Genomic DNA, 26616 nt, shown 5'->3' on the forward strand with positions numbered 1-26616 from the left:
AGACTATGGGGACATAGTATATGGCGCAGTACCTTTAAACACACCTTAGAAAACTAGACACCCTCTACAATTCAATATTTTTGTCCTACAATGCAACTACAACACACATCCCTGCGAAATGCTCCAAGAACTAGATTGGCCATCACTTGATTCCAGGTGCAAGGTACATTGTTCCTACCTTGCCTTCAAATACTTTCTGAGCAAGCTCCTCACCCCTACCTCCCGCAGCTGTTATCACCTGTAATCTGGCTCCAAAAGACTGTTCAAGGTCCCACGGTTCGACGAGGAATCCGGCCGCTCCTCCTCTCCCTGAGACGCTCAAAGCCGCCAGCAGGCTAAGTTCTTTCAGGACTTCCGCTGTCTCACATTATAACCTTGTCTGTAACTGTTACATACGCCTAATCTATATATTCTCTAACGGTCCTGTCTGTTAATATAATGTATAACAGGCCTGCACAACTCGTGAAGCGAGAAGGGCCGAAATGCTCTAAGGAAAAAAAAATTGGGCCGCACGGGTAAAATCATCATCTCTCCTCCAGCACCTCACATCATCATCCTCATATCTCCCCCAGAACCCCTCTCTATCAACCTTTGCGATACTCCCAATCTATCTCTCATATCCCCATCTCTCTCCCTCACCAAGACACATAATACTCCCTCTCCACAAACACACAATACCCCCCTGCACACCACACACATCCCACCCCCCTACACCTCACATCATTCTCCCCCCCCTGCACCTCACATCACTCTCCCACCCTGCACCTCACACCACTCTCCCCCCCTGCACCTCACACCACACTCCCCCCCTGCACCTCACACCACTCTCCCCCCCTGCACCTCACACCACTCTCCCCCCCTGCACCTCACATCACTCTCCCCCCTTGCACCTCCAATCATCCCCCCTGCACCTCCAACCACCCTCCCCTGCACCTCCAACGACCCCCCCTGCACATCAAATGACCCCCCCTGCACCTCCAATGACCCCCCCTGCACCTCCAATGACCCTCAGCTCACTTAAAGTAACCATGTATTGTCATGATAACTCTGTGCCCAGGACTTACGTGAAAACGAGACGTAACTCTCGATGTATTACTTCCTTATAAATAAATGAAGGACAGGTTGTGTTTTTTTTTTTGTTTTTTTTTACATTGGAATGAACGACCTTCAAGGCCTGACACTTTCCATATTAAAGGCGACCCCGTCATGTGTCTCTTTAAATAAAGGGAAATCCATTCTCGCAGCACTGAACGCAATTAGTCCAGGAAAGAGAGAGATACAGTTATCCGCTGTAAAAAGTCTGACAAACAGATCAATGATTCACCAACTCAAACAAAAAAAACGGATCTTGTCCGTGACCCGATGACTAACGGAGGATTTAGTGACTCGCAGAGCGGTGGTCGGAAAGCAATGCTGTGCGACGAGTAAGCGGGTGGGAGTAAGGGCGCTGATCCACACCCTGATTTCTGTATTTAAGATCAGTCTTGCAGTGTGTTTCTGTGGCTGCGATTTTACAGGATAAATATTTTTTCTGCTAGCCGCATCCCCCTTAACCAGCCAAGGCATCCCCTAATTTCCAATGACATCGTTACGGACTGGGGTCTCGGCTCCACAAAAATACACCCCCCATTCCCCAGACACAAAATAACACTGGCCACAAAAAGTATTTAAAAAAACAAGCTACTAAAACCAGTAGTGTGAACCTCGGGGGGGACTAAAAATCGGGATTTAGTGAGGGGTCGTTGTCACGGGAGACCGGGCAATTTACACCTTTTTATCTGGATCATACATTGAGCAACACAAGTTAATGAAATAAATTGTAAATTTATTCACAGGAAAAGGCAAACGCACAATGTTACACAAAGTACCTAAGAAAAGACACACTTACTTGGGAACTGGGGTACAAAACTATACTCTTCTAGGTACAGGGAATTCTACCTAAGGATTTTCCCCTCACTGAGATTGAGCCTGCAGCGTCCTGGAGCTGAAATCAGCCCGCAGTTCCAGATGCCTCCCGTCCCCTCTCTCCATGTCTGGAATTTTAACTCACTGGACTTGGTGCTTGTAATCTTGCTTAGAATCTTAGAGAACTGAAAATCTAGTTGGCGCATGGGTTTATAATACCTCTGAGTTTCATTCACAGAATACTACAGCCCTATCAGAAGCGTGAGAACATTCCCAACAGCCAAACAGAGCAGGGCTCATCTGGCTGATGTCTGAGGCAGGGGGCATATTGAGCCGGATCGGGACGCCCCGTGGGCGGGACATATGTTCTGGCCAATAGAAAAAGCACCTACGATCGCCATCTTTTCCCTAGCCAGCCCATTGCCTCCCGCTGGACAGGCGCCACTGAGTCAAGCAGACTAAAGGGTCCCTCCCACAGGGGGTCTCTGTTCTCCAGACCCAGTACTCCGCCCTGCCCCATCCACTTAGCACCCCGACACCTCTCCTCTTTCATCCTACGGATTCTATGCAGACTAGCTGGCACCTTAAACATATGCCCAGGATGACTGCATAAAGCCTTATAGTAAGTGTAAAAAACACCATAAGTCATACATTTGGGGGTACCTCATATTCGGTTGGGGCACCCACAAACCCAAAATAGGTTCGGGACACCTTGGCACTAACTGGTGTACCCCCTTTAACCTAGGGATTCCCTTTACTACAGGGATGCTTTTCATCGTTGTGCCTCATTTTACCGTGCACAAAGCATATATGTACTTAACACACTAAGAAAATATACACTTTAAAACCCTAAGTCTTTCTGTTATGGGAAATAGAATAAAAAGCTGCACTTTATTTTTCACTAGCCATATTCCCCACACACTATTGCATAGACTAAGTATGGCTTCTAAGAATCCCTGCACAACCTTATCTGTAGGGTTGGAGTACCTCATAACCCCTAGACCGGTACTGGGTGATCTGGGTATCCCCATTAATCTGGGGACCCCTTGACAGTTTCAGGGACACCTCATCCCTATACCCCTTTTACCTTTCTGGTCTGTGCTGAAGCAGGGAACCCCTAGTGGTGAGTCGCAAAAGCGTTTTCAAGGGAAGATATTGCAGGGACGATGTGCCTACATGTATCCAGGAATCCGACCCGATTCCTGGGTACATTTTTAGGGGAACCAGCAACTCTGGGCCCTGACTAGATAGGCACATTCGGACAACACTTTCTCCGCAAACCCCCCCTTGAAACTCATACCACAGCAATCCCTGCTTGCTGGCACTCCCGGAAAGGTGAAAACGCAGAAAAAAAACTTTTTCGCACAATAACCTTTATGCATTACACAGTACTGGGCTCAAGAGCTGACTCTTCTTGAACCCTTATTATGGATCAGGGGTAACCAAATGAGCTTAAACCTTTATTTGCTTACTTTACTTTCCGCCTCTCCACCCACGGATGGGTGTAGGCGACTTCCACGGAAAACGTCACTTTAAAAAAGATCCATGGAAGATGTTTAGCTGGAGATACCCAAGGGGGTCTTTTTTTGAGAGCCTGGTTACCCCCCTACCAAAAAATAGCATTTTAATGGAAAAGTGCTGGGGTTTTTTATCAGCGAGACTCCGGTGATGTTTGAGAGACGCTGGTGGTTAGCAGTGAGTGAGACCGACCACAGATCAGAGACTCACCGAACATCGGTAACAGGCGACATATGTAAAAGGGGCTGAGAATCACAAATACCGACCGTCAAAGAAAGAGGCACGAGTGGGGAACGCTCAGATCCGGCTTTTCTATATTGGAAGGTGTTGGTATTTGGCTCTGATGGACACACAGGAAATGTTAGTAACGGTGCAGTGAGTTTGGGGGGGGGGATTTCTATTCTGATGATAAAAACTAAGACACAGTGATTTGTAAGGGGAATTTTATTATAGGTTACAATAGTGCATCGTGTTCTTAAGGCCATTCCCAGCTCCCTCTCTTCCTCATCACGGGATTCATCTCTCTCCCCCCACCCCCCTCCCTCCCCTCCGCCAGCCTTTACTACTTCTTCTTCTCCTTCTCCTTTATCTCTCTCTTCACGTCCTTGCCCAGTTCTCCGATCAGCCTCCAGTATTCGTTAAACTTCAGCTCGTTATCTTTGTTAATATCCAGCTCTTTCATCTTCGCCTCCAGAGAGACGTCCTGGGAGACAGAGAGAGCTCAGTCCGTCTTCACTAATTCATTTCAAAATTCAACGTTCACACTCCTCAACCCCAGTCTCCGTATACCGTACACACAAGACGCTGCAGCTGCGCGGTAATGACACTGCCTTAGGCTGAGTCCCCGCTGGTGCTGAGCTCGCGGCGCTGTTACTTGCATATATATATATATATATATATATATATATATACAGTGTTCGACAAACCTATACATTTGCTCGCCCCGGGCGAGTGGATTTAACCCCCGGGCGAGTAAATATTGGCCCAAGCAGCACACGTTTGGTACTAGGTGGCGAGTAGATTTTTTTGTGTGGCGAGTAGATTTTTTGGTGATTTGTCGACCAATATATATATATATTGGTCGACAAATCACCAAAAAATCTACTCGCCGAACAGTAGTGCTGCTGTGCTGTGCAGCTGTGCTGCTTGGACCAATAGGAGCTCGCCACGATGTTAAATCCACTCGCCCGGGGCATGTAAATGTATAGGTTTGTCGAACGCTATATATATATATATATATATATATATATATATATATATATATATATATATACACAAGTTCTGGCTTGCGCGCATGCGCGGGCACACATGCTCGGCGCTTTTATAAATAACATTTTTATACTTTCCCGCTTGCTCAAATAGCCTGCAATTGCGATCCCCCCCCTCCTCCCCCGCGTGCGCATCCGCAAGTTGCAGGACACCCGGCGCTCATGCTCTAAGCATGAGCGCGCTCAGCGCCAGCGGGGACTCAGCCTTAGAAGTAGGTAAAACTGGTTGAATTTCCTTGTGACCTTTTCCACGTCACATAATCTTCCCTGTGCCTGATGGCCAAATAATTACATGGCAAATTCTCCCGGGCAGGGACAGGAGTCTACGTAACAAATTCTCCCGGGCAGGGATAGGAGTCTACGTAACAAATTCTCCCGGGCAGGGACAGGAGTCTACGTAACAAATTCTCCCGGGCAGGGACAGGAGTCTACGTAACAAATTCTCCCGGGCAGGGACAGGAGTCTACGTAACAAATTCTCCCGGGCAGGAACAGGAGTCTACGTAACAAATTCTCCCGGGCAGGGACAGGCGTCTACGTAACAAATTCTCCCGGGCAGGGACAGGAGTCTACGTAACAAATTCTCCTGGGCAGGAACAGGAGGCTACGTAACAAATTCTCCCGGGCAGGGACAGGAGGCTACGTAACAAATTCTCCCGGGCAGGGACAGGAGTCTACGTAACAAATTCTCCCGGGCAGGGACAGGAGTCTACGTAACAAATTCTCCCGGGCAGGGACAGGAGTCTACGTAACAAATTCTCCCGGGCAGGGACAGGAGTCTACGTAACAAATTCTCCCGGGCAGGGACAGGAGTCTACGTAACAAATTCTCCCGGGCAGGGACAGGAGTTTACGTAACAAATTCTCCCGGGCAGGAACAGGAGTCTACGTAACAAATTCTCCCGGGCAGGGACAGGAGTCTACGTAACAAATTCTCCCGGGCAGGGACAGGAGTCTACGTAACAAATTCTCCCGGGCAGGGACAGGAGTTTACGTAACAAATTCTCCCGGGCAGGGACAGGAGTCTACGTAACAAATTCTCCCGGGCAGGGACAGGAGTCTACGTAACAAATTCTCCCGGGCAGGGACAGGAGTCTACGTAACAAATTCTCCCGGGCAGGGACAGGAATCTACGTAACAAATTCTCCCGGGCAGGGACAGGAGTCTACGTAACAAATTCTCCCGGGCAGGGACAGGAGTCTACGTAACAAATTCTCCCGGCTGCAAATCCCGGGGGAGGGGCACTTTTCTGTGTTGTTTTTGTTTCAGTTTTGCAGCCAGGTGAACATTGCAACTGCACAAGTCAGCGCCATACATACATATACACACACTATATATATATACAAAATATACACACACAGCCTGTCTGTTTTCTGTGACATGAATAGTCGTGTAAAGGTTTTGTGTAAAAATTGTGTGTGCAGCTGTGTGTGTGTAAGGGTTGGGTGTGTAAGGGCTGTCTGCACGCACCTGTGTGTGCAAGGGTTGTGTGTGTGTGCAGCTGTGTGTAAGAGTTGTGTGTGTTTATAACGGTTGGGTGTGTGTAAGGGCTGTGTGTGTGTTTATAAGGGTTGGGTGTGTAGCGGTGTGTGTGTAAGGGTTGTGTGTGTGTGTGTGTGTAAGGGTTGGGTGCGTAAAGGTTGGGTGTGTGTAAGGGTTGGGTGTGTGCAGCTGTGTGTGTAAGGGTTGGGTGTGTGCAGCTGTGTGTGTGTAAGGGTTGGGTGTGTGCAGTGTGTGTGTGTGCAGCTGTGTGTGTGTGTGTGTGCAGCTGTGTATGTAAGGGTTGGGTGTGTGCAGCTGTGTGTGTGTGTAAGGGTTGGGTGTGTGCAGCTGTGTGTGTGTGTGTGTGTGTGTGTGTGTGTAAGGGTTGGGTGTGTGCAGCTGTGTGTGTGTAAGGGTTGGGTGTGTGCAGCTGTGTGTGTGTGTAAGGGTTGGGGGTGTGTGTGTGTGTGTGTGTGTGTGTGTGTGTGTGTGTGTAAGGGTTGGGTGTGTGCAGCGGTGTGTGTAAGGGTTGTGTGTGTGCAGCTGTGTGTGAGTGTAAGGGTTGGGTGTGTGCAGCTGTGTGTGTGTGTGTGTGCAGTTGTGTGTGTAAGGGTTGAGTGTGTGCAGCTGTTCCCGGCAGGGTAATGTCACTTTCTCACCTTCATCATATGCGGTAACTCCTTGTTGACCAGTTTAGTAAACTCCGCCATGCTCAGCGTCCCCTTCTTCCCCTCCTCTCCCGCGTGCTCGAAGAAACACTTCACTATGGTCACGACGGATTTCTCCACCTCCGTCTGACTGGCTGCCATCTCACCGCTGGGAAGGACAGGAGGGAGGTGCGGGTATGATACCTTTTATTGGACCCGCAAGTAGTGGATATGTTACAAGCTTTCCTACCTCTCAGAGCTGGGGAAGGAGATTGGGAGAGAGCAGGTGGGAGATTACAGGGAGGGGCTACTTACCTGCCCTGCGGGGCTCGCACACTGACAGCAGGGAGTCCCACGCGGGGGAGGGGGGAGATTACAGGGATGGGTTACTTACCTGCCCTGCGGGGCTCGCACACTGACAGAAGGGAGTCCCAGGAAAGGGGGGGGGGAGATTACAGGGGTGGGTTACTTACCTGCCCTGCGGGGCTCGCACACTGACAGCAGGGAGTCCCACGCGGGGTGGGGGGGGGGAGATTACAGGGGTGGGTTACTTACCTGCTCTGCGGGGCTCGTACACTGACAGCAAGGAGTCCTACAGACTAACTGCCTGATCTTCTAACTTGTTTGTGCCTATGGGGACAAGCTAATTACTCAGCTGAAAGGCGGTTATGTGTCTGGCCTGACACACCCATCTGGCACCAATAACAGCCCCCCAGTGTTCTGCTCGCCCTGCGGGGGTGAGCACAGGGGAACCAGTTACATCTCTGCTATGTGGGAGCTCGCCCCCAAGACCTGCTCCTGCACAGGACTGATACAATTTAACCTCTTCACTGCCAGAGTACCTGCAGGGTATACTTATTCTGCAGCCTAAAATTGCTCCTCAGGTATTCATTCCCAAATCTGTCCCCTCCCTGAGATTAGATGGGGCTCCTTTATGGGGGCTGAAACTAGGGGTGTTGCAGCCCCCCGGATTTATATAGGTTTACATTGTGATAATGCGTTTATGTAACGGGATAGAGATATATATCTCTTTATCCCGTTACATAAACGCATTATCACAATATATATATATATATGTATAAAGCAGAAAATAGCCGTGTTAGTCCAGTTGCGATAGTGCAGAATAAATGAGTTCTTCAGTATTAGGTGGTACCTTTTTTATTGGACTAACAATGTATGTCATAGGACAAGCTTTCGAGAGTTATCCTCTCTTCCTCATATATATATATATATGTATATGTATATATACTCACCAACGCTCTCTATGAGGGGGACGTCCTGATTTTTAGCTGAAAAAAATTATAATTTTTCTGCCTTTTTACTGGAAACAGTTCCCTCGGTGTAAGTTTCACACCTCTTCCTAACAAATGGTGGTCAGTATGTTACATGTTATCTAAATCTCCCGGCTTCCAACGCAGGGCGGGAAACAGCCTCAGATTTATCAAAGGAAATAAAGTCTCTCTGGCTCTTTATGGGTTGGACAATATGAGGACATATTTGGTGCTATTTTTTAGTTACTTTTGATACTGAGCCCCCGTTATCTCATCTGGACTGCAGGAAAACACATTATTATTCACGTTGGAATACTCACCGTTATCACTTCCAAGGAGAGCGCAAGAGTAGAGGCCCGGCAAGTAAAGGCTCGGTACTCAGTGAGTAAAGACTCAGTACTCAGGTTGTAAAGGCTCAGTACTCGGCGAGTAAAGGCTCAGTACTCGGCGAGTAAAGGCTCAGTACTCGGCGAGTAAAGGCTCAGTACTCGGCGAGTAAAGGCTCAGTACTCGGCGAGTAAAGGCTCAGTACTCGGCGAGTAAAGGTTCAGTACTCGGCGAGTAAAGGCTCAGTACTCGGCGAGTAAAGGCTCAGTACTCGGCAAGTAAAGGCTCAGGAAGTAAAGGCTCAGTACTCGGCGAGTAAAGGCTCAGTACTCGGCGAGTAAAGGCTCAGTACTCAGTGAGTAAAGGCTCAGTACTCGGTGAGTAAACGATCGGTACTCAGTGAGTAAAGGCTCAGTACTCGGTGAGTAAAGGCTCGGTACTCAGTGAGTAAAGGCTCAGTACTCAGTGAGTAAAGGCTCAGTACTCAGTGAGTAAAGGCTCAGTACTCAGTGAGTAAAGGCTCAGTACTCAGTGAGTAAAGGCTCAGTACTCGGTGAGTAAAGGCTCCTGAGCGAGTAAAGGCTCAGTACTCGGTGAGTAAAGGCTCAGTACTCGGTGAGTAAAGGCTCAGTACTCAGTGAGTAAAGGCTCAGTACTCAGTGAGTAAAGGCTCAGTACTCAGTGAGTAAAGGCTCCTGAGCGAGTAAAGGCAATGACTCTGATAACAATGACACTGAGTGTGAAGCAGGGAACCTGGTTATATTCCCGGTGTCGGCTCCTTGTGCCAGTCACTTTATCTCCCTGTGCCTCAGGCACCAACAACATAGATTGTAAGCTCTGTGGGGCAGGGACCTGTGTCTGTAACATTCCTATGTGTTGCGTACCGCACACTGTACTGTAATTGTGACACGCGTTGTGTCCCATTGGTAGAAAAGCACCATATGAAATAAAGTTCTTATTATAAAGTGCAGTGCATCTGTATTTTATTTCTATATGACCTGCCCTGTATACAGAAAACTATACATCGTTGATGCTGAGTTAGAAGCCATGCAACTTTAAGGCATTCCTGCACGTGCTGAAAACAGAATGTTTGGGACATTTCTGTAGGGTGGATGCCAGGACCCTTTATAATCCAGCAAGGAATGTTAGTCATCCCTGTTATTTTCCAGGGAGGGGAAACACCAAAGATGCCATACAGCCATGGGAGCAGCAGAGGGCAGCACTGGGTCACTAAAGCATACTGTCATGCAGCATACACAGCATAAATATCCATGATGGAGTTAGTCTGTCGTGTGAATATATATAATATACATACAATGGAAAATATAGAACCAAGGCACTCCCTAGAAGGTAAAAAGGACAGCTAACGCAGCTTGGATATATTGGGTACAAGTAGGACCTTCCGTGTTCACCAAAACCGAAGAAGGATGTAGTATAATGTATTTATTTATAACGTGTTATCAGGAAGTAATGCATTGAGAGTTACCTCTTGTTTTAACGTATGTCCTGGGCATAGTTAGGCTAAGGCCCCGCTGCACGCCCGACTTGCGTCCTGGCGGCGCGTGCACGGCGCTTCACTGTGATCTCTGGTCTGTGATCAGCTTTTTTAGGCGTGGCCAAAAGAGGTCGGCTGGGCGCAGCCATGACCTGGGGGGGCGGAGGGGCTGCCCTTTTCCATTAGAGCTCTGCCAGGTCAGGGCAGTATACACACACTGCAATCCCCCCCCACTCACCCCTGCAGCAACGGATTGCAATGCCAAGCTTGCAGGCCATACTGTAACAACCAGTGCCAGGTGAGCTGTCATTGGGAGACACGGACTCCGTATCATTAAGCTCATACGGAAGGGAGCAATACATGGCCACTCCTCAACAGTACTGCAGTGGGAAAGCAGCACCGCCCGCTGTGCCAACGGGAGTGCGCTAGGAGTGCGGGAATCAGACAGGCAACACCCCCAGTTACGGGCATGTAGGAGGGGGGCCATTAACTCCCCATTCTGCTGGCTATAGAAGTGCTGGAGCCACATCACATCTGTTTAGTGTTGAGCGGAGATGCCATCCCAGCATCTGATTGGCTCCCTGGCGCACCATATGACGCATCGGATCACAATCCTGTTGTAGCCCCTGCTGGCTGACGCGTCACCGTGTGCAGTGAGCCAGGAAGCGAGGCGTCACCGGGGACAGCTATGAGGGCTGGTGAGAGGCGCGCACGCGGTCGCGCGCGTCGCCGGCTGCAGCGGGGACCTAGCCTTAAAGCTGCAGTTCAAGCTTGATTAGCTGAGCTGCAGATCGATCCGTTCTCCTGTAATCGATCGCTTGCTCTGGGCTATTTAATTCAGTTCTTGCACAGCATTCTGGACAATGTAGTCCTGGAATATGATTGACTGGGCAGTTACTAGATACAATTGGTGCCCTGCTAGAGAGAGGGCGGGGCTCAAGAGCCAGAGCCTATCAGAAGGGGAGGGGGGCTGTCACTTTGGAAATGCTTCCTACATTAGAAACATTAAAAATGTCTTTCAAACATAATTATTGTTTTTTAATTTTTAATGCTACAAGTATTTTCTCATAGTACAGAACTGATTTGTTTAAAAAAAACACACACGTAGGATATTGCTTGACCTGCTGCTTTAAGATGACAAATAATACATGGTTACAAATACAAGTGTAAGGGTTGTGACGCGAGGTTCGAGTAATGCGCAGAGATTGGCAAGGGTAGTGGTGGCCATTACAAGTGTGCAGGAGCTCTGGGAAGTTGCTCAGGCGCAGTTAAGCGTAGCGGCGGCCATTACAGCTTCGCACAGGCGCAGGAGAGATCGCGCACGCGGTTCCCATAGGAAAGAGGTCCTGAGTGGACTACATCTCCCAGCAGCCTCTGGGGAATGCCCTATGATCTCTGTCACCTGCAGCCAGCCAGCCACTGAGACTTGCAGATTCTCTGCAGCAGGGGATTTGATACAATGTTGTGAAGAACATGAGTCAGTCAGGCTGAGGACACAGAGGGGGATAGAAGGGGGACAGAGAGCTGCGAGCTTCTGCCCTAGGCCAGGAATCCCCAGGCTAGAGCTGAGGCTCTGACTCCCCACTAGTGAGGGTGGGTGGTCACATGGACAGGCCCTAGGTTAGGGACCTGTCAAATTTGAGAAGGAGCTCTGCGTGTGGGGAGGCAAGTAGCCCCTACACTAGGCCCTATGCCCCAGGCCCAGTTAGGCCCTGAGTCATTTAAAGGTTGGAGCTGCTACAGGGACATGCCCTAGATAGGGAACGGATCCCCTCAGCAGTCAGGTGTGTTATAAGATAGTCAGGGACACAGCTGTTTGGGCTGTGAACAGTTGGGCAAGTTTGGGCTGGGAACAGACCTCTTCGGGAAAGAGACAGTCTTCACGGTGTGAGCGTCTGGCGGGACATCACCCCACGCGGAGGCAGGTTTCATCGCAGGATCAGCGGATCCTTTGTGAAGTTTCATCATACCGAGTGTGGACACACTCGGCAGGTACAGTCACCAAGTGCGCCACCATTACCGGTACCACACAGGCACTGATCACGCCTAAGGTTGCATAACTCTTGGGACACTTGGGACTCAGGGAATAAGGTGTGGGGTACAAGGCCCTGCGAGGTGTGTGGCTAGTTGTGTCTTCAGTGGGTGTAGTGATAAGATATTATCATAGAGTTATATGTCAGTACATTAGAGCGTTAAGATATATGTTATGTTCAGTAAAGCCCTTTGCTATTTCACATCCAGTGTATGTGTTCATTTGTATGTGTCCTGCGAGAAACAACTCCCCCTCTGCTGGGAGCCACCGCAGGGGGAGGCACTGCACCATATAGTAGTAGTAAGAGTAATTCACCCCAGGTTCCCCTTGGCGGAAGCTCAGCCCTCCTGGTTGCCAAACAGGTACAGCACCACACTGATAAGTAGTCAGATACACCTACCCACCACAAATCTCACTTAGGGTGGAGGAAAGAGGGCTACATAAGCATTTGAGAAAAGGTTTTTTCTTGCCTATTTGCGCACGTTGCTATCTATCTTGATAGTTGTTCACTTCATCCCCTTTCAGCTCCATTTAGGCTGCCTCCATAGTGCAGGAGACGGCGCGACCGACGTCGCTCGCGCCGAAAACAAACACTAGGACGCCAATGTGTATAGTGCGTGCACAAGCGCGACGGGGCGACCGGTGCTTCGCGTGACGACCTTGCTTGAATTTGACGCACAATGGCCGGGTCACGTGCGCGGTTTGCTCCATAAGCACGTGCCAGCTGCGTGATGTCACGGCCGTACCCCCGGAGCGTCGCCTCTGCCTGCAGGACAGAAATATCTCCTGCTGCAAGCGAGCGTGAGGCCGCACGAACGGACGCGCGCGCGCACTATGGATATGTCTACTTTTGAGTTTATATGCTCATATCAAGTACCTCCATGTTAGTGTTACTCTTTATATGGTTACTATTACTTTAGCAAGGTTTAGGAGATACTTTGTTTCTCTATTGTTTCTCTATTATATTGCTACCCTTGTTTGCTCTGTCCCACCAGGGGTTACTCTATACTTCACACAGTTCAATTAACATCTCCAGTCTTGTTATCACTTGGTATCCACTGGGTCAGTCTGTGTTCTGCCGGCAGGCAGTCACGCATTTTTTTCGGGAGAGGACAGTACGTAACCCCTCCTTGAATGAATGGGTCCCTGTGGTCTTCATTCATATCTATACTATTGTGTATACTGTATATGACAGTATTCCTTTGTGCTCGTTTATGTAATGCACACACTTTGGTAGGATATCTCAGCAGTCACGCAGCATTAATCTGCACCATTGATATAGTTAAAGGTTGCTCTGTGACCGGCTATGTATGGTTTTTAATTAATTTTTATTACGTATGTCTCCTCATTGTTTATATTTAATAAATGTGTTATTACGGACAACATTGAGTGCCCCTTTATGTGGAGTTTCTGCAACTCCTGTCTTTCAGGGGCGGGCAGGGGGAGAGTCGCTTTTTTGTTAATTTGTCAAGGTGTGAGTGTGAGTGTGAGTGTGAGTGTGAGTGTGTGTGTGTGTGTGTGTGTGTGTGTGTGTGTGTGTGTGTGTGTGTGTGTGTGTGTGACGCTTCTATGGAGCAATACAAGAGATTTATTTCACATGCAATATAAAGGGTTAAAGATGGTAAACTCACAATTTACTTCACTAATAATAAGAAGCGTGTAAAGGCAGAACGGTCCTCTCAGCCTCATGGGGAAGCAGTCTTGGAGTCAGAGGTGCAGTCTGTCATACCCCGGAAGGCAGCTCTCTGCTCTCAGAACAGCCGCTCAGCTTCCTGCTCTCAGCGTCCTGGTTGTCAGGGGCGGCACGTCCTTCCTGTCCTGGGAGTCACAGCCACATGCTCTGCCCACACATGCTTGCGTCTCCTACTGGCAATAACTGTTTTACCTAAGGCGGCGATTATACACAAAAACGCCCTGGAGCGACACCGCGCGGCGCAAAAACAAGTGTGATACGTACGTGAAAACTGGCTATAACCAAATGCGACTGTCTCCCCGCTTGCTACTGCAAAGCGAGAGACTCAGCGTTTTCAAAATTTGTTTGCGGCCGTCCAATCAAAAAACAGATTTCAGCGAGCAGTCGCATGTACTTGTGCACATGTCACTATGCGTTATCACAGATGCGCGCGCCCTGCAGTTCGGCTGTATAATCGCAGCCTGACAAGGTCTGCGACACACGCCAGTGTGTTTGGAGGATGTTTCGGAGATTGGACCATTGATGGTTACGGTGCCGGTAAATCTGATTTTTTAACTTCTTTGCTGGCACCTAGGAAATTTTGATATGACACAAACTACTTCATGGAAACGAAAATGTGTAACGGAAGTGAGGAAATGGCCAGCGCAGCTCGCGTACTCTCACACATGAAGTTCCCTGTGATAAAAAAATATATACACATTTGTGTGATTTTAGCGTGTTGTGGTTAAAGATTTAAAATAACATGAAAGGAATAGAAATGCACTAAATTTACAAACATTGTAATATAACATTTAAAGCTGCAGTTCAGTCTTTTTTTTTTTACATTTATTTTTTTACTTCAATAGTTTTATGTGTGCAATCTCTAATTACCTATAGAACAGTATAGCTGCAGGTCAATTCGTTCTCCATGTATTGATAGGTCGAAATTTGGTGACATATTAAAAGCTGGGATTTGTTTATATTCTGCTTGTCTGTCAGTGGAAGCTCATGAATATTCATGAGCACTACTGCACTGACGTGCTAGAGGGAGGGCAGGGCTGACAAAGGGGTGTGCCAGGGCTTGTGACAGGACATGAAGGCGGTGCCTTAGGAAATGGCTGTTAAAATAGAATACAAGAAAATTGGTCTTTCAAAGTTGTTTTTTTAAAAACAGAAAATGCTAAAAGTATTTTTTCTTACTACAGAACTGATTTATTAAAAAAAACACACATGCAGGATATTGACTGAACTGCAGCTTTAATAGTTGGTAATCCAGCAACTGGAGTGTGTAAATAGTGGTAAGCCCTAAATAATGTATCATGACTCATTTAGTTTATCTATGTTAAAATACTACTGCTGTGCTAAGGCTAATATTTTGTAAAAAAAATAAAAAGACAGGGTGTATGCCGAGCACGCGCGTTCTAAGTGTGTGTATTGTATTGTATGTCTTTATTTATATAGCGCCAAAAGTGTACTCAGCGCTTCACAAAGAATACAATACAGGGAATTATAATTATACAATAAGTGCAGCAAAATCAGACAATGGGAAAGGAAATCCCTGCCCCGAAGAGCTTACAATCTAAGAGGTTTGAGGGGAAACTTACAGAGGGAGCAGGTGAGGGAATAAGGGCTGTAGATGGGAGTGCTTGGTCACAATGGGTGGTATGTGACTGTGGGACAATAGCCATGAGTGCAGGCTATTGGGATGCTTGATTTGTGGGGCAAGTTTTAAGGTTGGTCAGTGTTAAATGAAAAGGTTAACACCATTTACAGGGGAAGAGATGGCAGGGAGGCGTGGGTAAGATCAGGTGTGTATGTCTGGGTTCAGGCTTAGGGGAGATCCCGAGCAGCAGGAAGGAGTAGATACAGGGTGTGAATAGAGGATTTGTGTAGGTGCTTTTTATTGAGGGTTGTTGGGAGAGAGGTGTATAAATAATGGTGGAGTGGGGAAGTTGGAGAGAACAGAGACATTCTCCAAGGAGTGAGGAAACAGTAAACAGAAAATGCAATAGGGAGGGCATAGTGAGATACAGGAGGAGAGACTTCCCACTTATGGAAGGATAGTAAGAGTACAAATAATCACAGCTTTTAGAAAGTAAAGTTCTCACAGATGTAAAGTTGTTGTTCAGAGTCCAGATCTTCCTCTAATCTTCACCTCCAAGATTAACTTCACGCACTTAAATGTTACACTTTGATCTTACACACACATATAGCTCACAGCCAAGGTATCCTGCCTTAAGTATTCTAAAATATTGACTAACAATTAAGGGAGGGGTCTGCCTAATCAACTCAGACACACCAAATTTGTTTTTTGTTTTTATTTTATTTTTTTAAATAACTGAATTATATTTTTAATGTTTTATAATGTAACAAGCATTTTCTGTTTCTATAGCAACATTTTTACAAAGTCACATCCTCTTCTGGCACACCCCTTTTTGAGCCCCGCCCTCTCTCTAGCAGTGCACCAATTGTATCTAGTGACTGCCTGGTCACATGATCTTCCCCACAGAATTTTGCATCTTTGGTCCTCTTCTGCTGCACTGACAGCCATTTAGTGAACCCCCGAGCCGATTCCACACCAAATTGTTAATTCAATTTTAGAATCTTGCAAATTGATTGAAGGAGACATACCAATTAATAATGTAGCTATTGATAGTAGAATCCAGCTCACACATGTGTGTGCCGAGCACGCGCGTTCTAAGTGAAACTTCTTTGTGTTTTGTCAGTGAAATTGTATTTTGATTTTTATGTTTTTGATTGAATGAAAGACTTTTGAGCGGATAATTACAATTTTAATTACAATTTCAGTGACAAAACACAGTTTCCCCTAGAACGCGCGTCTTCGGCACACACTCCGTCTTAGTGCTTGTTTTGGGACTTTTTTTTTGCCATTTACTATTTTTGTTTTCATCAAAAGCCCTTAATGGATCCGTGGACTACACTTAATGGATCCGTCGACTACTTATTTCATGTTTATTATAGAGGGGTATTTTTGTAGTTTACGAAGGAACTAAAGATCAAAGGAGAGAGACTAATTTTCTGGTCACTGCAGCAACTATAATTTCCCATTCTAGGACTGTTAAGTCTCACTCATTGGAAGGCAGTCTCACTCATTGGAGGGCAGTCTCACTCACTGGAAGGCAGTCTCACTCACTGGGAGGCAGTCTCACTCATTGGGAGGCAGTCTCACCAATCTGGAGGCAGTCTCACCAATCTGGAGGCAGTCTCACCCATCTGGAGGCAGTCTCACTCATCTGGAGGCAGTCTCACTCATCTGGAGGCAGTCTCACCCATCTGGAGGCAGTCTCACCCATCTGGAGGCAGTCTCACTCATCGGGAGGCAGTCTCACTCATCGAGTGTGGGTCTCGCACAGAAGTCAATCAGTTATATTTAGCAGAATTGGTGCGATAGAGCTGTAGAAGTCAGCCACTTAAATGGTATTTTGGGTGAGACTCCCCCAAATGTTATTAGGGGCCTTTAAACTTTGGCAGCTACCCTACTCTATTTTGTGCCCGTCTCTTTCTCCCCCATGGTATAGCACTATAGAAGATATAAATATATATAATCAACTAAGGGTTTAGTTAGTATATGCTGGGCCCCACTCCGTGTTGTAATCGGGATACTGATGCCAGAATGGAGTATTTAGGATAGGAGGTAAGGTTCCTGGAGGACAAGAGAAGAGGAGCCTCCAGGAGAGTAGATAGGGATTTGTCCATAAAGTAATAGAAGAGACCAGGCCCCCTTATTTATTATGTTATAGATAGGGACAGTGCCTTTTAAGTTAGGATCCCAAGGAGATGGTTAACAGCAACAAGCAGGTCCCAGAGAGGGGACACGACACGCCAGAGAGGGCCGCAGACAGAGCCGATCCGCTGACACCCAGGAGCCCTCTATCGGCAGATCCGTACACTTATTCTTTACAGCCTATGTGGAAGTGGCAGTTCCCAAACAAGAAAAGGGTACAACCTTCACCTGCATAGGACCGGGCAGGATCCCAGTAAGGGCCCAGTTTAAATGGGGTGTAAGGGTTGTTACTCCGAAGGGGGGGTGGGGGGGCAGGTCCAGTAACCAAGCAGATAGACCTCCCTCTGAGTGCTAAGAGTGGGCACCTAAAGAAGCACAGCGTTCATGAATAACCACGAGAAAATAGTACAACATTGTCGTGTGTGTGATGTGTCCCCGTACCTGGGGACCTGAAGAAAGACTGATGTTCTACTGCAATGGTTCCTGGTGCCCATTATTTCCGCCCCAGCTGCCTGAATCCAGCCCCCCTGAGTCAGGATAACCTATGCAGAGTAGTAAAATATCACACAGCGATGTAATCCCCCGAGAAGCCGGGCAGGGATACATATATACCATACTTACTGTAGATATTTGAGGAAGAGCGTGTCCTTAGCTGGTTCATTTTACATTTGTAATCAGATCTGGATCAGATGACCACAGGCCCGAGAAATCCGCTTCACACTGCTACTTTTAGCAGAGCATTAAAAACGACTCCCAGGAGATAAGTGAATGCCTAGTAAGACTAACGTTATCCCCCGCTCCCGAGACTCTGTTTAACGTGCAGAATGTCAGACCTGATCGTACTAAAATGACCATGTTTAGACCCATGGCGAGGGGCTGTTACAGACGTTATCCCAGGCCCTTCTCCACATGAGCTCCTGTGAATGATATGAGGCGAGTGGGTTACATGTAGCAATAGGAGGTGATTCTTGGCGCCCCGTTATTAGAATGGGGTTTATTAATATTTCTATTATCTATGCCATTTAAAGCGGTCCATATTGCATTCCCGTCCCCATTTTCCAGCAGAGATCTGTTTCGCACATATTGAAACAATGCGCATCAGACTAGGTACAGCCCTCAAGACCCCCCCCCCCCCACCACCAGGCCAGGGTTTCAGGATATCCCTGCTTCAGCACAGGTGCCCAAGTCGAAGACTGAGCTACAGATTGAGCCACCTGTGCTGAAGCAGGGATATCTTTAAAAGCTGAACTGTTGCGGAGTCTTGAAAACTGGAGTTGAGCTCTTCTGGACTAGGAGAATGGGGGACGTGTTCCCACCGGGCGGCATGGAAGGCGGTTGAGGTTTCTCCTCCGTATCAGCTGATCAGGGAGGTAGCGGCACCTTCATGTATAATGCATGAATCCCTCTGGTTATGTTTCCGTCCCCTGGGTATCCGAGAATGTTTCTCACAACGCCGCGGTCGGGTTTCTGCAGTTACCATGGTGATGTTGTCGAGACCCGTCAAAACGGTTTGGGAATGGAAGCAATGCCGGCTGTGACGTGGCGACACCGAAGACGTCGGCTTTCATTGTATAGCGGGTAATGGATACAGCCGAGGGGGGAGGAGAGGAGACCACAAGAGAACAGGAGGGGGGTGACCACAGGCGCTCTCAGTGTTGACCATCAGTCACTGGAAACAGTAACCTCTGCGAGAGCTGAGGTCTGTATTTGGCACGGAGAGGTCACAGGTAAGACCACCCAGTCTGCACATCTCCCCCACCTGCTGTGAAGCCTCTTATTCTAGCAATCCTCTTTCTATGCATAAATCGCTTACATCCTGCACCTAACTTTATTTACCCTGAATGTATGTAAAAGCTTCCATCAAACCCACATCTACCTCTATCTTTTCCTCTCTCTGGGGGGGGGGGGGGGACTACATATTCAGGGGACACGGGTTATGGTGCAAGGCCGTAACCTTTTTGTGTGTTTGTATATCCTGGTACGGGGGAGGGAGAAGTATATGTATGAGTGTGAACGTGTATATAACACAGGGGGAGTTATAGGATGAGCAGAGAGAACAGGAGTATGAAGTAGACTTGGAGATGCTGGTGTACTTGGCAGATGCTTGGCAGTATAGCTATAAACTGGACAGGTTGGTAAAGGAGGTACTTGGACATTGGGACATATTTACTGAGCAGTACTAAGCCATAATGCACATTAGAGCCCACTCAAGTGAATGGACCATTATGGTTCCTTACAGAATAGCACCGTTTAATGACCAACGATGGCCCATGATGGCATCTGCTCCCTACTGGGGATCTTTGCACATCCTGCCACACAAAGGGTGCTGAAAATGTGCATATTAATCCAATATAGACATTTGCTGATTGTTGATCTGATACACAGCGGCTCTGCCGTGACTGACCCAGCGCAGCATGCCCTCTCAGCTGGAACAGGCCATGGAGGCCCTGATCTCCGTCTTCCACACGTACTCAGCCCGGGAGGGTGACAAGTACAAGCTGTGCAGGAGGGAGCTGAAAGATCTCCTGCAGAACGAGCTTGGGGAGTTTTTGGAGGTATGAGAGACGCACAGAGGCTGCAGGGGAGTCCAGTGGAAGCGCTCATGTTTGGGGGGAGGCTTTGGGATCTTTACAGGGGGCGTTCCCTCAAGGGACCGGACATGTTTAAGGTGGTCACATCAGGGTCATTTAGTGCATTTTATTTTACCCAAATCTGAAACCTAGAAGTATTTTACAATGATGTTTTCACGTTAGTTTGTAAACACCGCGAGACCGATGTCCTCGGACTGCTGCCTTTTGTGTGATATCACTGTGTTCAGCAAGACTTTGCGCAGGTAAACCCCTCTCGCTCGCCCTCCCCCTAGATGCATTGGCTCTCGGATAAGGACAGGGTGTGCCAGAGGTAAAGAAACCCACTTTTCTGGACAAACGACAGAATAAAATTAATTTCCAGAGAAATAGCACAGTTAGATTTGTGTAAGGAAGCCAATTAGAGTATCACGTTCTTTACAAAAGGTTTTTATTTTGATTGCACATTGGAAATGACAGTTTTATAGGGTTTTTGTTCCAAGACAGATTTGTTCATGAGCATTTCCTAATATGATTATTTATTTACAAAGCACCAATTCATTCCACAGTGCAAAAAAAAACACACAAAAAAACACGATACACGAGCAAAATAAATAGATTCAAATCAGTATAGTACCTGCTCCCATAGAGCTTGCAATTGAAGAGGTGGAAATGGAAGGAGGACGCGGGGGGATGTGTAATATGGGCTGAACGTATGCACTCCACAGTTACAGACCCAGAAAGATGGAAGCTCGCTGGATAAGATCATGAAAGAGCTGGACGAGAACGGGGACGGAGAGGTGGACTTCCAGGAGTTTGTGATCCTTGTGGCGTCTCTGACCGTGGCCTGTAACACCTTCTTCTGCGAGAGTACCTGAGACACGGCAGTACAAGCCACAGCCTGTTGGATAACCTCAGTCGCTAATAAAACATGGCAGATACACTGCGCGTGGCTCTGTTATTTCCGTGGGGAGAAAAGGAAATTATTAAGTTACAGATACCTGTATTTCAATGTGTAGTCGTTGGTGTTGGAGTCCATGTTGCCGAAGAGGATGCAGCAGATTGTGCGAGTTCCTGTTACCTGGCCCTGTAGGGGTTACTGCTGTGGGATTCTTGATACTGCACAAGCTCCTAGTTGCCAAGTGAACTCATGTTAATAACTGGGGAAGATTTTTTTTTAGACACGTTACTGCCCCATGGAGCTCACAATCTAATTTATGTTGCCTGAGGCACAGGCAGATAAAGTGGCTTGCCCAAGTTCACAAGGATAGGGGACACTGGGATTCATAGCAGAGTATCATTACTACTTAAATACTCTTTTTTCCTATATGATCCTAGTCATTGTCAGGAGAGGGGTGACCATCTTGTTATATGAGCTGTTACCAGGCCATGACGAGGCAAGCTACATTGTCTGCCATTTTTGGCTTGGAAATGGCGAGTTTATCAATGGATGATGATCACCTCGATGGACATGAATGGCAGTCTTCTGGATAAGACATGAAGTAGGAATTGCTCTGCTAAGCTCCTCTGATGTCCTCACTCAATGGAATCCTGTGCTCGAGATGTCCTCCCACACGTCTGTGAAGTCACTCACTCATAGAAAGACATTATCTCACATTTCCAACACGTCACATAGGAAGGGATTGTCTCACACTTCCAATACATCTCATAGGAAGGGATTCTCTCACACTTCCAATACATCTCATAGGAAGGGATTCACTCACACTTCCAGCACATCTAATAGGAAGGGATTCACTCACACTCCCAATACATCTCATAGGAAGACATTCTCTCACACTTCCAACACATCTCATAGGAAGGGATTGTCTCACACTTCCAACACATCTCATAGGAAGGGATTCTCTCACACTTCCAATATATCATAGGAAGGAATTCTCTCACACTTCCAACACATCTCATAGGAAGACATTCTCTCACACTTCCAATATATCTCATAGGAAGGGATTCTCTCACACTTCCAACACATCTCATAGGAAGACATTCTCTCACACTTCCAACACGTCTCATAGGAAGACATTCTCTCACACTTTCCAACATATCTCATAGGAAAGGATTCTCTCACACTTCCAATACATCTCATAGGAAGGGATTCTCTCACACTTCAAACACATCTCATAGGAATGGATTGTGTCACACTTCCAACACCTCTCATAGGAAGGGGTTCTCTCCCACTGCCAACACGTCTCATAGGAAGAGATTCTCTCACACTTCCAACACGTCTCATAGGAAGAGATTCACTCACACTTCCAACAAATCTCATAGGAAGACATTCTCTCACACCCAACACGTCTCATATGAAGACATTCTCTCACACTTCTAACACGTCACATAGGAAGGGATTCACTCGCACTCCCAATACATCTCATAGGAAGCGATTCTCTCGCACTTCTAACACGTCTCATAGGAAGGGATTCTCTCACACTTCCAACATGTCTCATAGGAAGGGATTCTCTCACACTTCCAACATGTCTCATAGGAAGGGATTCTCTCACACTTCCAACACCTCTCATAGGAAGGGATTCTCTCACACTTCCAACACGTCTCATAGGAAGGGATTCTCTCACACTTCCAACACATCTCATAGGAAGGGATTGTCTCACACTTCCAACACATCTCATAGGAAGGGATTCTCTCACACTTCCAGGCCTGCGGACCGAGACAGCCATACTCTTTGCATTAGAGATGTGTCACGGGAGACCAGGCAATTTACACCTTTTTACCAGGATCATACATTGAGCAAAACAAGTTAACGAAATAAATTGTAAATTTATTCACAGGAAAAGGGAAACACAATGTTACACAAACTACATAAGAAAAGACACACTTACTTGGGAACTGGGGTACAAAACTATAGTCTCCTAGGTGCAAGGAATTCTACCTAAGGATTTTCCCCTGACTGAGATTTAGCCTGCAATGTCCTAGAACTGAAATCAGTCTGCAGTTCCAGATGCCTCCCCTCTCTCCAGATCTGGAATTTTAACTCACTGGACTTGGTGCTTGAAATCTTGCTTAGAATCTGAGAGAACCTTAGAGAACTGTAGAGAACTGAAAATCTGATTGGCGTATGGGTTTATAATACCTCTGAGTTTCATTCACAGAATACTACGGCCCTATCAGAAGCGTGAGAACATTCTCAGCAGCCAATCAGAGCAGGGCTCATCTGGCTGATGTCAGAGGCAGGGGGCATGTTGAGCCGGCTCGGGACAGCCCGGGCGGGACATATGTTCTGGCCAATAGGAAACGCTCCTACCATCGCCATCTTTTCCCTAGCCAGCCTATTGCCTCCTACTGGGCAGGCCCCACTGAGTCTAGCAGACCAGGGGGTCTCTGTTCTCTGGACCCAGTACTCCGCCCTGCCCCGTCCACTTAGCAGCCCGACAACTCTCAACATCCCGTCTGCTTTTTCATGTACGGATGCTAGGCAGACTAGCTGGCACCTTAAACATATGCCCAGGCTGACTGCATAGAGCCTTATAGTAAATGTAAAAACCACATAAGTCATACATTTTTACAGCATACATTTTGGGGTACTTCCTATTCGGTTGGGGCACCCACAAACCCAATACAGGTTCTGGGACACCTTGGCACTAACTGGAGTACCCCCCTTAACCTGGGGATCCCCGCAGCTACAGGAACACGTTTCATCGTTGTGCCTCATTTTAGCGTGCACAAAGCATATATGTACTTAACACACTTTGTTAATAAAATGTACACTTTAAAACCTAAGTCTTTCTGTTATGGGAAATAGAATAAAAAGCTGCACTTTATTTTTCACTAGCCATATTCCCCACACACTATTACATAGACTTAGTATGGATTCTAAGAATCCCCTCACAACCTTAGATGTATGGTTGGAGCCATCAGATCCCTTAGACCGGTTCTGTGTGATCTGGGCATTTACTAGGTATCCCCATTAACCTAGGAACCCCTTGACCGTTTCAGGGACACCTCACATCCCTATGCCCCTTTTACCTTTCCGGTCTGTGCTGAAGCAGGGAACCCCTAGTGGTGAGTCTTGAAAGCGTTTTAAAGGGGAGATATTGCCGGGTAATGTGCTTACATGTATCCAGGAATCCGACCTGATTCCCGGGTATACTTTTAGGGGAACCAGCAACTCTGGACCTTGACTAGCTAGGCACCGTCTGACAACACTTTCTCCGCAAAACCCCCCTTGAAACTCATACCACAGCAATCTCTGCTTGCTGGCACTCCTGGAAAGGTAAAAACACATAAAATAATTTATTACCGCACATTACAGGTTGTGCATGTACCAACCCTGGGCTCAAGAGCTGACACTCTATAAACCCAACACACGGATCAGGGGTAACCAAACGAGCTTAACCTTTATTTGATAGCCTGGCTACCCGCTACCGTCACAAGATGGGCCACCTTTTCTCTGCTGATGTATATAGACATATGCATTCTTGGTTACCCGATATATTATGGGATTATAATCCAGTCCCTGTTTCCCAACTCTAAAACCAGTACATTCTGAAAACCTGAACTATATATGGCAAATACTTAAAAAAAACAGGACTGTATTAGAATCTCATGGTCTCACTGTGACACAGATATATGCTGAAGTTCTTGGAGTCAAAAATGCCAAGCTTTGCACACCACGTGCAGAAATCTGGGTATACAAAGCAGTGTTAAATGATACTTTATTATATAGAACTAATGCTTAAAAATGAGTTGATCACGAACATATATTTAGACTTCGAGGCATCGAGCGACACTCCAGACCACAGTTATATGCTGTCCCGCTGATCTACACACAGTTATATGCTGTCCCGCTGATCTACACACAGTTATATGCTGTCCCGCTGATCTACACACAGTTATATGATGGCCCGCTGATCTACACACAGTTATATGATGGCCCGCTGATCTACAACCCGAAATAGATTATGATGACTGGGAAGACTTATGGGAATCGGCAGCACAAGCTTCCATATGTACTACTGTAACAGGGGACTTATCCCTGTTCAGTAATGTGCCTTTCATCTAGCAGTGTGGTAGTTAATTACTAAACACCACCTGCCTGATTAGATTGCTTACAAAAACCTGTCTATTCATACAGGAAGTGACTCTCTTTAGCTCTGACTGAGAGCTGACCTTTGGAGAGACAGAGCAGAGGTTCTTGAGTCCCAGGAGAGACTGACCAAAAGAAACCCAGATCTCTGGAGCTGACGGGTCTTGAGCTCTGCACAGCAGAGCTGAATTCAAGACACAGGGAAAACTACTACACCTGAAGCTGAACCAGGAAGTGAGATTTTCCCTCCAAGAAACAGATAAGACTTTTATTCTTAAGAGACTGCTTATATCTGCTTATTTCATGTTATATGTTTTGGGGCTGCGAGAACTGCTTGACTAAGGGAGATGTGAATTAATTGCATAGTGTTTCACTTGAAATACTCCCAAGTGAATGGAAGCTTTGTTCCCCCCCCCCTGTGTTTGGATAATTTTCCTGCTGAAAAGGAACAGGCACAATAAAGCCTATTATAATTTCACATTATAAAGCCTCCTAATTGTGTACCTCTGTGAAAGTCCGTCTACAACTACGATAAAAGAAAACAACTATAAGATCTTATATTATTGGTACCTCACCCCAAGCAGGTTGAATCAAATTTATCCGATCTGTGTTGGAGGGGTTGCGGACAGAAGGGAGACATGGTCCATATCTGGTGGACATGTCCAGCTATCCAAAATTTCTGGCTTAACATTCAAGAAATGATAGAGATATTACGGATTTATTGATACCCGTAGACCCTCTAACCTACTTACTAGCCAAACCTGTGGAGAATATCAATCCCCATATGAAACGTTAATCTCTTTCATTCTGACTGCGGCCAGATGTACGATTGTGGCAGCCTGGAAGAAGCGGGCTCCCCATCCAGGCAGACAGTGGAAAACAGAATAAATGAGGTAATGAGCATGGAGAGGCTGACAGCCTCTCTCAGACAATTCACTGACACATTGTTACAAAACCTGGGACCCGTGGCTTGAGAGATAAAGACATATCTACTATATCTACTACTAGCTGAGAGCCCCGGCGTTGCCCGGGATGTTTGTGGTGTGGGTGTGGCATTTGGGTGGGGAGTGGTCCACGCGGCCCATGTGCGGTGGTAGTGCTGCTGTGGCTGTACTGATGGTGATTGTATTGGTGTGCTGATTTGGGAGGGTTTGGTGCTGATGTGGGGGTGCGGATGTGGGTGTGCCGATGGGGGAGGTGCAAAGGTGGCGATGTGTGGGTGCTGATGGTGTTGATGGGGGCTGGGAATGGTGGGGAGGCGAGAATGCCAGTGTGCTGGGGGGGCATACCGGTGTGCTGATGTGGTGGTGCTGGGGTGTGTGTGTGTATACATGTTTGTGTGTATACATTGTATGTGTGTGTGTGTATACATGTGTGTGTGTGTGTATGTGTACGTGTGTGTGTATACACGTGTGTGTGTATACACGTATGTGTGTGTATACACGTGTGTGTGTGTATACACGTGTGTGTGTGTATACACGTGTGTGTGTGTGTGTGTATACACGTGTGTGTGTACACATGTGTGTGTATACATTGTGTGTATGTATATATTGTGTGTGTGTATACGTGTGTGTGTATACACATGTGTGTGTATACATGTTTGTGTGTGTGTATACATGTTTGTGTGTATACATTG

The 26616-nt window shown here is 47.0% G+C and overlaps 3 protein-coding genes across 5 annotated transcripts in view; 2 read left to right on the plus strand and 1 right to left on the minus strand.

Annotated features, from left to right (window-relative positions):
* Positions 1-1804: 1804 nt before the first annotated feature.
* Positions 1805-13727, minus strand: S100A13 (S100 calcium binding protein A13). 2 transcript variants are annotated; one of them, XM_075608082.1, is made up of 3 exons: positions 13575-13727; positions 6831-6987; positions 1805-4126 (listed from the first exon to the last, which is right to left on the minus strand). In XM_075608082.1, the coding sequence occupies exons 2-3, from the start codon at positions 6978-6980 to the stop codon at positions 3986-3988; spliced, it is 291 nt and encodes a 96-aa protein (XP_075464197.1). In that variant the 5' UTR covers positions 6981-6987; positions 13575-13727; the 3' UTR covers positions 1805-3985. The 2 variants fall into 2 exon arrangements, with proteins under 2 accessions (XP_075464197.1, XP_075464196.1); XM_075608081.1 differs by lacking the exon at positions 13575-13727 and adding an exon at positions 7374-7530.
* A 3995-nt stretch (positions 13728-17722) lies between these two features.
* On the plus strand, positions 17723-20868 carry S100A1 (S100 calcium binding protein A1). Of its 2 annotated transcripts, none has more exons than XM_075608086.1 (3): positions 17723-19087; positions 19716-19915; positions 20656-20868. In XM_075608086.1, exons 2-3 carry the CDS (start codon positions 19775-19777, stop codon positions 20803-20805), a joined length of 291 nt encoding a protein of 96 aa, XP_075464201.1. In that variant the 5' UTR covers positions 17723-19087; positions 19716-19774; the 3' UTR covers positions 20806-20868. The 2 variants fall into 2 exon arrangements, with proteins under 2 accessions (XP_075464201.1, XP_075464200.1); XM_075608085.1 differs by having other exon boundaries at positions 17737-19087; positions 19746-19915.
* Positions 20869-25801: 4933 nt separating this feature from the next.
* LOC142499973 (mothers against decapentaplegic homolog 4-like) overlaps positions 25802-26616 on the plus strand; it is a 12243-nt gene continuing 11428 nt past the window's right edge. Inside the window, exon 1 of the mRNA XM_075610031.1 lies at positions 25802-25873. Coding sequence (XP_075466146.1) covers positions 25802-25873 — 72 coding nt within the window. The remainder of the gene's footprint in view (positions 25874-26616) is intronic.

The sequence above is a fragment of the Ascaphus truei genome, chromosome 7 (genome assembly GCF_040206685.1).
Source record: "Ascaphus truei isolate aAscTru1 chromosome 7, aAscTru1.hap1, whole genome shotgun sequence".
Lineage (NCBI taxonomy): Eukaryota > Metazoa > Chordata > Amphibia > Anura > Ascaphidae > Ascaphus > Ascaphus truei.